Source organism: Sander lucioperca, chromosome 8, assembly GCF_008315115.2.
Source record: "Sander lucioperca isolate FBNREF2018 chromosome 8, SLUC_FBN_1.2, whole genome shotgun sequence".
Taxonomy (NCBI): domain Eukaryota; kingdom Metazoa; phylum Chordata; class Actinopteri; order Perciformes; family Percidae; genus Sander; species Sander lucioperca.
In genome coordinates, this window is record NC_050180.1 from 32,296,499 (window position 1) to 32,310,585 (window position 14,087).

Genomic DNA, 14,087 nt, shown 5'->3' on the forward strand with positions numbered 1-14,087 from the left:
GTTAAGTGCTAGAGTACAAGTGCTTAGAGATTTTCCTTTAAAGAAGCATAAGTAAATGTTTTAGGGCCCTATCTTGCACCCGGCACATAGCAACGCAAAGCAAAGCCTGATGCAAAGCCCGACGCAAGTGTCTTTGCTAGTTTAAGACTGACGCAGCTGTCAATTTCACGTCCAGCGCCCACGTTATTTAAATAGCAAATGCACCTGCGCCCATCTGTGTGCCCATGGGCGTGCTGGTCTTACAGGGAGGTGTGTTCAGGTGCATTCTTAGCGTATTGCTATCTTGAGGCAGCGGAAAGCGATCGCGCCATTGACCAACAATAACCTGGTTTAAAGTCAATAACGCAGCATTTCATTGTTATTTTAACAGCACATTAGTATAATGTGCCTAGGCTCATGCACAGCGCGCACACTATGCTTGTTACACACACAGGGACGCACAGCAGCACACAAACATGCAAAAGATTAAAAATAAAAATATTACAATGTGAAATATTATTATGATATGATCTGCTCGCACACTTTCACATCACACACGAGCAGATCAGTTTCTTCTCCTGAAAATCTCTCCTTCCTGCTTAGCATACGGCCCCTAGTCTCAAAAGGCGAGTTTTTAGTCTGCGGTGGAAGATGGGCAGTATGGCTGGGTTAAAAATAATCGATTCTCCAATTAAAATTGATTTGTTTGAGTGATCTTATATCGATTAATGAAATCCCGAAATCCATCTTTTAATATATGCCTTTTTAACTATGGATGGATCCACCGTTTGGCCACTATGTTCAATTTGCCTCAAAGCCTGGCGCACTTCTTGGAGGGCCTGCTTTTCATGTGGATGTGTGAAGCTTAAACCCCGTTATCCAAGCAAAATTGGTATTGTAAGTGAAATTTCCCTAACCTAATTAATATTGAATCGTAAATGTAATTAAATCGCGACCTTGTGAATTGGAATCAAATTGGGAAATCATTGGCGATACCCAGCCCTAATGGGCTGTGACTCTGCTGCCCTGACCTGAGTGGAGAGCTCATTGCACCACCGTGTAGCCAGAACAAAGAAGAGCTTTGACCGTGATCAGCCACAGGGTCCTCAAAGTCAGGGGTCTTCAACGTTTTGGAGGCCAAGGACCCCTTAGCAGAAAGAGAGATGGAGTGCTAGGGACCCCCTACTACTGTACATATATTGTATAAAATGAAGTTGCATGTTAAACTACGCCGGATGGATGAAAATGAATGGAAATTAATATATTATTTATACATCATGTTTTAATGTTAAACATATGTGGAAAGCACAGGGAATCCTTCATCTAAACTGTACGGCTACAATAGTGGCTACTTTACCTGTAGTAAGTTATCTTCAATGTATACGTGTATTAATTTTATGTTTTACGAATAGGCCACTTTATAATTGCTATAATATGCTGGATTCATATTATTGTATATTTTCAGACATTTTAATTTTTGAAAAAAGAAACTTTCAAAAAATTATTTTTTAACATCATTTGGCAGCCCCGTTGCACTAACTCTGAGGCCTCTAGGGGTCACAAACCCCCCTGTTGAAGATCTCTGCTCTAAGTGATGGGTTAGGAAGGAGCAGGTCCTTTCACTGTTTAACTAAAATGTGTTTAGTTGCTGCCCTCGTCCACAGCAGTACATTGCTTAGCTTCCGTGTCGGTACTCCTGCCTGTTTCTCCAAACTGGGGCCGTGCCGACCGCCATCTACTGTAGCTAACACACTGACTATGGAGAAGTAGCTCATGCAACCACACTTAAAAAAAATCTGAACTATCTCTTTAAGGTCATAGTAATACAAGCCCAACAGTTAATGCAGCTGCTTTAAAAGCTATCAAGACAACAACTGCACTTTCTCTATCCATTTCTGCCTCTGACTATGCTCTCGAGGTGTTTATTTTCTACACACTGTGGTTTAGCACCCTTCCAAAGGTTTCCTGCCACTTTACATTACCTAAGCACCCTTATGATTTGCAACCTGTCTAAACACTTGTCCCCTAGTTTCTTATTAGACATGATGTCACATTAAATGGAAATTATACGCCTCTGAGTGGTAAACACGTCAGCATCCCTCAACGCACACACAACACGAGCTGTTTTGCAGTCAGCTGCACAGAGAGATTGAGAAAGAATTCAGGCAAAATCTTTCATGTATTGACTGCCTTAGAGAGAAACATAAGGTGACACTTATAATAACTGTATTACTCACAAAGTACAAGGTTTTCTGAGTCAGATGTTATACAATCCAAATATCTTTTTAGAAAACTGCCCACAGAAACGTATCACATCATACAATGAGAAATATCAGAAATACTAATGAATGAACTAAATGGCTACACACAAACATACTTGGATTAAACAATAAGTTCAATCAATCATACTAGCATGTATTGCCTGTGCGATACATCTTCTTCCTCTGTGCCACAGAGCTCCATTATTAACTAAAAACTATTACAAACACATCAATGAGTTCAAAAACCCTATGAGTGACCGAGGAAGAGATGGAGTGACCCTGCCCGGAGGAAGCCCGGGGCCCCCGTCTGGAGCCAGGCCCAGATGGAGGGCTCGTCAGTGAGCGTCTGGTGGCCGGGTTTGCCACAGAGCCCGGCCGGGCACAGCCCGAAAAAGCTACGTGGCATCCATCTCTCCATCCCATGGGCCCACCACCTGTGGGAGGAACCGCTGGGGTCGGGTGCGCTGCCACATGGGTGGCAGTGAAGGTCAGGGGCCTCAACAGACCAGACCCGGGCAGCAGACACTGGCTCTGGGGACATGGAATGTCACCTCTCTGTGGGGGAAGGAGCCGGAACTGGTGCGGGGGGTGGAGCGCTACCGATTAGATCTGGTGGGGCTTACCTCTACGCACAGTCTCGGTTCTGGAACCATACTCCTGGATAGGAGTTGGACTCTTTTCTTCTCCGGAGTTGCCCAGGGTGTGAGGCGCCGGGCGGGTGTGGGGATACTCACAAGCCCCCGGCTGAGCGCCGCTACGTTGGAGTTTACCCCGGTGGACGAGAGGGTCGCCTCCCTACGCCTGCGGGTTGTGGGGGGGAAAACTCTGACTGTTGTTTGTGCATATGCACAAACAATAGTTCGGAGTATTCGGCCTTCTTGGAGACCTTGAGTGGAGTCCTGTATGGGGCTCCAGTGGGGGACTCCATAGTTCTGCTGGGGGACTTCAACGCGCACGTGGGTAATGATGGAGACACATGGAGAGGTGTGATTGGGAGGAACGGCCTCCCTGATCTAAACCAGAGTGGTTGTTTGTTGTTGGACTTCTGTGCTAGTCATGGATTGTCTATAACGAACACCATGTTCGAACATAGGGATGCTCATAAGTGTACTTGGTACCAGAGCACCCTAGGCCAAAGGTCAATGATCGATTTTATAATCGTTTCATCTGATCTGAGGCCGTATGTTTTGGACACTCAGGTGAAGAGAGGGGCAGAGCTGTCAACCGATCACCATCTGGTGGTGAGTTGGGTCAGGGGGTGGGGGAAGACTCTGGACAGACCTGGTAAGCCCAAACGGGTAGTGCGGGTAAATTGGGAACGTCTGGAGGAGGCCCCTGTCCGACAGACTTTCAACTCACACCTCCGGCGGAGCTTTTCGTGCATCCCTGTGGAGGCTGGGGGCATTGAACCCGAGTGGACAATGTTCAAAGTTTCCATTGCTGAAGCTGCGGCGAGGAGCTGTGGTCTTAGGGTCTTAGGTGCCTCAAGGGGCGGTAACCCACGAACACCGTGGTGGACACCGGTGGTCAGGGAAGCCATCCGACTGAAGAAGGAGTCTTTCCGGGATATGTTATCCCAGAGGACTCCGGAGGCAGTGGCAAGGTACCGAAGGGCCCGAAGGGCTGCAGCCTCTGCCGTGAAAGAGGCAAAGCAGCGGGTGTGGGAGAAGGACTTTCGGTCGGCACCAAGGTGCTTCTGGAAAACCGTTCGCCACCTCAGGAGGGGGAAGCGGGGAACCATCCAAGCTGTGTACAGTAAGGATGGGACGCTGTTGACCTCAACTGAGGAGGTAATAGGGCGGTGGAAGGAGCACTTTGAGGAACTCCTAAATCCGACTAATACGCCCTCTATGGTAGAGGCAGAGCTGGAGGATGATGGGGGATTGTCGTCAATTTCCCTGGTGGAAGTTGCTGAGGTAGTTAAACAACAACACAGTGGCAAAGCCCCAGGGATTGATGAGATCCGTCCAGAAATGCTTAAAGCTCTGGGTGTGGAGGGGTTGTCTTGGTTGACATGCCTCTTCAACATTGCGTGGAAGTCTGGGACGGTGCCTAAGGAGTGGCAGACCGGGGTGGTGGTTCCCCTTTTCAAAAAGGGGGACCAGAGGGTGTGTGCCAATTATAGGGGTATCACACTTCTCAGCCTCCCTGGTAAAGTCTTCTCCAAGGTGCTGGAAAGGAGGGTTCGGTCAATAGTCGAACCTCAGGTTGAAGAGGAACAATGCGGATTCCGTCCTGGTCGTGGAACAACGGATCAGATCTTTACTCTCGCAAGGATCCTGGAGGGAGCCTGGGAGTATGCCCAACCGGTCTACATGTGCTTTGTGGATCTGGAGAAGGCGTATGACCGGGTCCCCCGGGAGATACTGTGGGAGGTGCTGCGGGAGTATGGGGTGAGGGGGTCCCTTCTCAGGGCCATCCAATCTCTGTACAACCAAAGTGAGAGCTGTGTCCGGGTTCTCGGCAGTAAGTCGGACTCGTTTCAGGTGAGAGTTGGCCTCCGCCAGGGCTGCGCTTTGTCACCAATCCTGTTTGTAGTATTTATGGACAGGATATCGAGGCGTAGTCGGGGTGGAGAGGGGTTGCAGTTCGGTGGGCTGGGGATCTCATCGCTGCTTTTTGCAGATGATGTGGTCCTGATGGCATCATCGGCCTGTGACCTTCAGCACTCACTGGATCGGTTCGCAGCCGAGTGTGAAGCGGCTGGGATGAGGATCAGCACCTCTAAATCGGAGGCCATGGTTCTCAGCAGGAAACCGATGGAGTGCTTTCTCCAGGCAGGGAATGAGTCCTTACCCCAAGTGAAGGAGTTCAAGTACCTTGGAGTCTTGTTCGCGAGTGAGGGAACAATGGAGCGGGAGATTGGTCGGAAAATCGGCGCAGCGGGTGCGGTATTACATTCAATTGAGAGCTGAGCCAGATGAAGGTTGGGTCATGACCGAAAGAACGAGATCCAGGGTACAAGCAGCCAAAATGGGTTTCCTCAGGAGGGTGGCTGGAGTCTCCCTTAGAGATAGGGTGAGAAGCTCAGTCATCCGTGAGGAGCTCGGAGTAGAGCCGCTGCTCCTTCGCGTCGAAAGGAGCCAGTTGAGGTGGTTCGGGCATCTGGTAAGGATGCCCCCTGGGCGCCTCCCTAGGGAGGTGTTCCAGGCACGTCCAGCTGGGAGGAGGCCTCGGGGAAGACCCAGGACTAGGTGGAGGGATTATATCTCCAACCTGGCCTGGGAACGCCTCGGGATCCCCCAGTCGGAGCTGGTTAATGTGGCTCGGGAAAGGGAAGTTTGGGGTCCCCTGCTGGAGCTGCTACCCCCGCGACCCGAGACCGGATAAGCGGACGAAGATGGATGGATGGATCAATGAGACACATTGTTGCACTGAGTGACATGTTCTTCCAACCCTCTAATACGACCGGAGCGTTTTCCCTCCTCATATCTAAACCACAGAACCTAATGGCCGCAGTTTTAAACACGCAGTTAACGTTGTAAAACGGTCACAATTTGGTTACGTTTAGGCACAAAAACTACTTTGTTAGTTTTAGGGAAAAGATCGTGGTGTAGGTTAAAATACTAACTACCATAAATAGATTACGTAAGAAAGTTAATTTATGTAGCCTACGTAGTTTAAAGCTTTAGTGCGTAACTTTTTGATATTAATGAACGTCCATTACATCCAAGCCATTGCCAAATGAGTTGCTATAAAGCTAATTAAGACTATCAGCTCCACACAACTCTATCTGTATTTCTCAGTATGACTATGTTCAGAAGATTGTGGCGTCTGGTGACTTTCCAGCGCAGAAGCTTGAGTAAAGATAATGACCTCTTCTGAAGAGTCTATCGTGTTTTTTTAATCCTCCATGTCCTCCTTGGCTACTAGCAATGGTGCGCAATCACGGAAGGCTTGTATCATGTGGACGCGCCGACAATTTTGTTGTCATTACTTAGAATTCCTCATGGGGGCAACAGAAACTACACACTAAAAAAGATAAATGTTGACGTTTGGTTTCACACGGGACACAAACTCGTCTCCCGGGTGAAAGTCCTGTTTGTTTGACCCATACACCAATCCAAGAGTGCAATATTGACACAGATGGGTGATCCAACTTACCAATCGATGATAACGGCCTACTGAGCCAACAGGGAGCCAGAGTAGGGCCATACCGCCTCATATCGGTAGTGATAACAACTGATAACGCCGATTCCTTCGGCTGATAACATTCAAAGCAGGTAACTAATGAAATCTTGAATATTATTGTCTGACAATAAATATTACAAAAAAAGATTCCAAAGATGGTCAAATTGGATTTTTTTTAATCAATGAAAAGTGTTGGGCATGAACCCTTTGGGATGAAACGCTTGCTGAGTGAGTCTTGCTGTACCTAAAGCATCCAGGTGACAGATTATACAGCGCTGTATGACAGAATGAGGCAATCAGTGACTTTATGGAGCATTAATCTGATGGTGTGCTATGAATAGCCCATCTCATTAATATGAGAAAACTGCTTTGTTGTAAATCTCTGCAGCACATAAAAGAATAGCATCTTAAAAGTCTTTCAGCGAAAAGAGAGAAAAGCAAACTTGTTGACATGTAGTGTTTTTTTGTTTGTTGTTGCATCAAATATGGTATATTCTTGTGTAGAAAGATATGTTTTCTGATTTCTGTCAGTAAAACAACCAATCACTTTTTGATCAGACTGTGACTCACCTCGACTTCTATGCATTCGTTAAGTTTCTTGCAGGTGGCAGATATGGTCTCAGTGGTGCCAAACTCAAAGTACCAGAGCTTGTTCTTCATTCTGAGGAGCGAGAGGGCAAACAGAGAACAGACATGTTTTTTGACATTAGACAATATGCCCAATCCTAACTTGCACGAGTACAGTGTTGTGAGCCTACAGCGGGATTTGTTTCGGGTGCAGTGGACACATATTGAAGCTATCTGATGCCTTGAGTCGTGTCACATTTTGGATGTGACAGCTCAGGACGGCTAGCGGCTGTGTGACCACAGAGGTCAAAGCTCCATCGATGCACCCTAAAGCCTTAAAGTTTAGACACGGGCCCTGGCGGCATTGATTTATGAAGATAAGATAAAATAGACTTTATTAATCCCACACTGGGGAAATTCCTGTGCTACAGCAGCTCAAAAGAAAAATGTACACACATCAGAATAACACAAATACACATTAATTAGACATAGGAGAAAAAATATTCATAAACTATAGGAAATGGAAAAATAGAATAAAATTAGTTATAATAATAATAGTAATAAAACAAACGTATTTACACAATAAACAACCTTATATAAACAGACAGTATATAAACACAGATATACAGATGAGTAAGGTGCGAATGAATAGAGATGACATATTGCACAGTTGGAGGTGACACATACTGAAGCACAGAAAGTTAACACCGCCATCTGTCAAAAAGGCGCCCTGCTGCTCTTTCATCAAAACAATCCACAAAGTCGCCTCAGTGCAAAGAGTTGAAACGTCAACATTGCCTCTGGAGGAGACACAGGGTGGAACATTGCTGGGGTGCGATCACGGTAAATATTATTGTGATTGGCAACACTCAAAGCAACCCACAGGACTGACTGAGCAATGGTTGACTTCTGCCATGCAGAGGATTTGTCAGAGGTGACCTGATTGATGCGGCTCTGTTTATATCCTGATATCATTTGTTGTAGTTTTGGGACTGGACAGTGGCTGAACAACACAGTTTACAGTCAAGGTGAAATGAGTTTTTAACAGTGAGGAATGGATGGAGAAACAACTGGTTCGCTATCTGAAGAGAACTGAAGGTAACTGTGGAAATCTGTCACGAAAAGGAGAAGAATCATAATTCGCAATCAGCGGTCCTGCAATGTTGGTTTGTCTCTGTAAGTTATCTAAAGTTTTTTTATTTGAACCTTTCCAAGAGTGAGCAAAGACACTGTTGAACCTGTGCCAAAAGCAATCATATGGATTTGTAGTTCTTTAAAGACGGCACTGCCACCCTCTTCCCACCACACTTCACACCAACTGAATCTAAGGTTCAAAGTGTCAAAATGAGTGATAAAAAACAAGTGCCTACAGCTATGCCAGCAGCTCTGTGAGGCTGTCCTAAGGCTAAGTGGCAATCATAACCTCCGTCTCTGTTCAAAGACATTTGAACATTTTATCCTAAGAAATTCCCTCAAGGTGTTTCTGAGATATCGCGTTCAGAAGAATGGGACGTACAGACGTACGTTTGGACAGATAACCCGAAAACATGATGCCTCTGGCCACGTCTGTCACGTCCAAAATACCTGAAAAACATAACTGACACAGCCTGCATCACTCTACAAATGATCATGTCATAATATGGACATGCTGCTGATACTGACAACACAGCTATTGACACAACAGATCGGTAACATGTGGGTATACCAGTGCCAGGGTAATGTTATTGGCAAAAACACATTAGTCTACAATGCATCAATACAGTGGAATGATATGCCCACTAATCTGACACTGAGTATTTCACAAAATAACATTAATACATTACAATACAATACATTAAAGTGGCTCTAAGAAAGGATTTTATTGAAATCTTTTAATTTGTTTGATCAAGAAAACAAGAGCATGTTTTACATAGCTTCCCCACCGCCTGCTATTTATATGTTGATTGTATTGTCTGCAGTTGCTGTCTTCTAGATGTGTTAATTGTGTTTTTATCGTCTGTGACTTTTAACGTATATATAATGACTGCAATGCAGTGATGTATGTGTTTAGTCATCAAATGAAATCAATTAATCAATCAATCAATCAATCAATCAATCAAACAATGTGCCACCTTTGCACCGAGAACAAGAAGAGGACATTTAAATATGACACAACTCAAAGTAAGCGGTGCACAGTTTGAAAGGTTTCACTCGTGCACACTGAAATAATTCAGGAGATAAAACTCAACATGAACTTAAACTGTACAACAGACGTCAAACCAAGCATTTCAATAATTCAGAACTGTTTATTTGACTTAAAATGTAGCCTGAATGTCTTTTAAGCCGCTGCACTTCACATGTTTTTCCTCCCTGCTAATTGTCTTTTTGTCCCTTGTTCGCTCTCTTTCACCTTAGTACCTCCCCAGAAACCTCTGCCGCTGTCAAATCAGGGGATTATGAGCATATTTGAGATCACAATTAGGAACAGTTGCGATTTTCAATGAGGCACGCTGCCTAACCTCATTAAGCTGCTTCCACTTGAGACGGTCTGTAAAAAAAAATGCAATTAACTCATGTTTCTACGCTGTCGTATGGACACAGAGTGCAGCAGGGAGACACACTACTTCCATAAGCCTTTCCTCCATTATTCCCATGTTTATGCACCAAAACTAGTGAAATGCTGGAACAAAAAGGCTGTTAACAAATCTTAAATAAATGAGGGTATTTATTCCAATTATGACATGTTTTTATCCCATTTTTACACTCCAGTTAAGTGTGTTATGGCTGTTTCCCGAACAAAGCAGAGTCCTTATAAATTCTATTCATCTTTAATGAATACAGTCGGTTTGTAAGATAACTCGTCTCTTTCAAAAGAGAATTTCAAAGACCTGGGGGAGTCACATGCAGCCTGAAAGAAAACAGAGCTAGCCTCTATAATACGGTGGAAGGTGGAACCATGTTGTTATAAAAACACTGTTCAGGAAAAGCTTGGGGCTCCAAAGCTCTCCAGCTACTGTATCCAGCCATCTCTCCCCCATTGTGCCCCTTGCTACCCCTCCCTGCAGATAAGCATCTCCTTTAATCCCCAATATGTGCAGTGGCCTTGTGACCCCACCACCTCTTTCCTGCCCCTCCTCTTCCTCACCCTCATCTCTCTCATTCATCTCACATTAAGATATAGAGGTTGAGTTTTGACGTCACTTTTTTTTCATGTGATATGGAACCACCCTCATCCACCACTGAGAGGCAAATACAACCTCTATATGGATCAGAGTTTCTGCAGGTTTCACCAAGTCAAATATTTAGACTTTTTAAAGCAACACCAAAGCACTTTTCCTCTTCGTTCTGCCTACAGGTTGGAAGCGGAATTGTCCATTATCATCTCATTCGAACTACAGATCCGCTACCTGATCTGGCAAACTTGCATAGTGCGGTTATAGCTGATAGAGGGCCGCAGAGTGAATGCAGAAGTGCCGTTCACCCTGTTACCAGTTGATGAACCACTGAAATGATTTTGGAAACATTATTTTAAAGGTACAAAAGAATCTTTGGTGTTGCTTTAAGACCTTTTTAAGACCATTATGAATGCAATTTAAGACCTTTATCACAACATCAACTAAACCCTAAATCAAAAAAAGTATCACTAAACTTGCACTTCCCCAAAGCTGAAGAATAAAATCTTTTATGTCTGTGGTACAATCTGAAAGAGACTCGCGCCAATAACACCAAACCTGATTGGCTGCAAAATAAGTTGCATGTTGGTCTCATTTGTAGTCGTAATACAGCAGAATTATATTTGGACTAGCGACAGAAAGAACTACAACGCCACGGAATGAGCATTAGAGGTAGCGTCGCATGGACGTCGGAAAATTGAGACCTAGAACACAATCCGTCAGCAAATTTTGAAATGTTAGACTTTTTAAGACCCCGTGGAAACCCTGTGGATGTTCGGATGGTGAAGCTGCAACACCAGGATAAAGACAAACCGAAGACCATAAATGACAATGATCCACACAACACATCGTGGGCAGAGCTTTCTGTGGAAATTGAAATTCATCCGAAAGAGTTCCTGCGTTGTCTGTGTGAGTTTTCTGTCGACAGGATTGTGAAAAATAATTCAATTTCATTATGGTACGCTTAGTTGTGTTGTTCCCAGTTGCAACAACAATGAATTTTGAATTTGAAAAGGCTGTCCTGGGTGCCTCTGACTGGCCTTTTCTCCGTAGCAACACAAGTAGTCATTTGAAACATATGAAATATTGATTGATAAAACTCAGCATAACATCTCCATCTATGCCTTTACTGTAGATGGTGTGTAGTCAGCTGAATTCCACAATAATCATGATTTATTGATCAGGTAAAGTCTGTAAGGATGTGCCCATAAGACACTTGCTGTTAAGGGCTTAAAATTGCTCCCCTCAGGAAAATTGTTAAGTTGCAGTAACAGTTAAATTTAAGGCAAACATTTGAGTAAGAAAAAAAGTTAATTGTCAATAAGTCTACAAAGTAACATAGCTCAAGTTCAAGAAATAAGAAGATAAGTAAAAGTGAAGTAATATTAAGTAAAAAAGCTTATGTAAAGAGATATTTATCGAAAAAAAAAAATGTTATGGTTACACCATGATTTATGGTTATCTGTTACATCTTAACAGAAGTAGCTGGGCCAAGTAGATTTTTTTCCCACCGCCGAGCATCTGCCACCATAGGCGCCGATTTATGTTTTCCTCCGTGGGTGCTCACGGGCGCACGCCCTTTAAAAAAAAAAGTAATAAAAAAATGTTTGCATTTCAGAACCTTAGGAAATGGACAGAGGCCGACACAAACACACACGCCTATTAACTCGATAATAAAGCCATAGTAGTAGGCTATCTTTCAACTCAGGACAGCGCCACTTCTCACAAATACAGATAGGATTGGAGATGAAAAGTTTAACTGACACGTAACTGCGATCAGCTTCGTGGGAAATTAAGAATCAATGCCACCTGTTGTTATCTGCTTCTGACAGGGCACTGGTGGAACTCTCTGCACTGGTGGTGGATGTCGATGCACTTGCATCATTAGGTTTTGCTTTTTTAATAACAAATCTGTCCATTTTAGTCTCACTCTGATTACCTAATGCACATGCACGCACTGTATAGTGGGGGGATGGAGGGGGGGGTCACTAAAGAGGCGTTTTCATCCGAGAGACGCTGTGATTGGTGGATAGGATACGGAGCAGGGGACTGACAGCGACATAACCAATCACACTATGACAGACGCTCCACTTAGCACCAACTGCAATGTTTAATTTTAAATGAATGTAGCCTACTGGCAGTCTGGCCCACGGAAAATACTGAGCACCCACGGTATCAGCGCCTATGTCTGCCACTACTGTTTGCTTAGACTGACATATTATATTTGTCCAGTTCACTCTGTAACAACATTTACAGCAAACAAAAAAGCATGATGTGTTTACAATAGTGCTGTCAAACGATTCAAATATTTAATCGCGATTAATCGCATTAATGTCATAGTTAACTCGCAATTAATCGCAATTAATCGCACATTTCTGTCAATTCTAAATGTCCCTTGATTTCTTTTTGTCCCATTATTTTTTCTCATTTTAATGCTCTTATCAACATGATACGGTACTTTTAAAACAGTGCCTGAACCGAAAGATTTATAGATTTAGATTTTTATATATATATATATATACATTTAAAAAAGTAGCACCTTGTTCAATTGTATTTGTCTGTTCTGTATGTTCAAATATAAAACAATAAAAAGTTGATCTAAAAAAAAAAGGAGCACAAAACGGCGAAAACAACCACTCGTCTGGTGTTAGAAGCCTCTCCAGTGAAATACAGTCACACTTTACACCGTTTAGCTGTCAGCATTTTAACCGTGTTTACTCCAGCTGCTAGCTAACGGTAGGCTAACGTTAGCTGCTGCTAAGTGTAGTGTTGACTAGCGTCCCGTGCGGCGATGTTTCAGTTCCCTCTAACGTCCGTTTTCGGAGCATCAGAGAGAAGCGCAGGCATTTCAATGGCACCAAAATCTGCGTTGCTATTCGGTCCGGTAGGTAACGGTCGTTAATTAGGATATATGTATTTTTAAAAGCCTAAAGAATGTAAAGCAACTACAAGGAACTTTCATTTTGTGTTGATTTGGCGGCCCCTGTGTACAAAGGCGGTAGTGTTTCTTTTTTGTGATCCAATTTTTTATTTCTATTTAAAACAAACAAAAGAGTATATACAGACCAGTCGCAGTGTCTACGAACTACAGATTTATCCCAAATGATTTGGGATTTCCCAAAATGTATCAATCACACTTTAGTTTGTAAGACCCGCCCCCCAGAGACAGGTAAACCAATCCAGCTTACCTTTCAACGCATTTATATTTTATGGGACTTTTACTGTGCTTCCTGCGTCGGAAGTTTCCGAAATACAGTGAGTTTACGTTAGACCACATGACCATTTGCATTCACACTGGCCAAGTGGCCACAGGAACTGACCTTTTGTTATTATAATCACAGCCATCTAACCACCACTTTCTTTCTTTCTTTTTTTATTTAGATCCCCATTAGCTACAACATAAAGCAGCAGCTATTCTTCCTGGGGTCTTAACATTTCTGTACAACAATGAAGACAAATACAGAAGTGCACACAACATCTTCTAAATCATCTAACTAACAAACATACACACAACACAACATAACACATATACACTAAACATAAAAACTATGCTCTGAAGTAGGAGCTGAAAGAGTTACAGGGACTGTGGCCAGAGCAACTTAATAATCCCCAAATTGTTCCAGTCGGAACAGGAGAAAAAAAGGGTTCTAGGAACGTTATGTTCAAGGAACTGCAAAAATCCCTCCGGTCGGAAAGGGACTATAGAGGCATCAGTATTAAATTGCGACTGTTTCATAAGCAGTTAAAAAACTCCTTGTAGCTGCATTCAAGGAAGAAAGAAAGTATATCAAATGAATTCAGTCCATTACCGTAGTCGTAGCTATTATCTTCTGTTATCATAGGTTTTGTGTTTGCTTTGTTACCGTAGGTACTTTCCAGTAAAAAAGTCCCCCTTCCCGGAGAAACTGACGCTTTTAATTTTCTAGGAGCAGTGACAGCTGTTTGTTTGGAATAAATAAACGTCACTGTGGCTGAACAAACAAAGAAAGATTTTTTT

The 14,087-nt window shown here is 43.6% G+C and overlaps 1 protein-coding gene across 6 annotated transcripts in view; it reads right to left on the reverse strand.

Moving 5' to 3' along the window:
* LOC116053036 (diacylglycerol kinase beta) overlaps positions 1 to 14,087 on the reverse strand; it is a 133,887-nt gene that overhangs the window by 31,728 nt on the left and 88,072 nt on the right. For all 6 annotated transcript variants that reach the window (XM_036004675.1, XM_036004674.1, XM_036004676.1 and 3 more), the window contains one exon: positions 6,942 to 7,032. In XM_036004675.1, the coding sequence (XP_035860568.1) occupies positions 6,942 to 7,032 (91 nt within the window). The remainder of the gene's footprint in view (positions 1 to 6,941; positions 7,033 to 14,087) is intronic.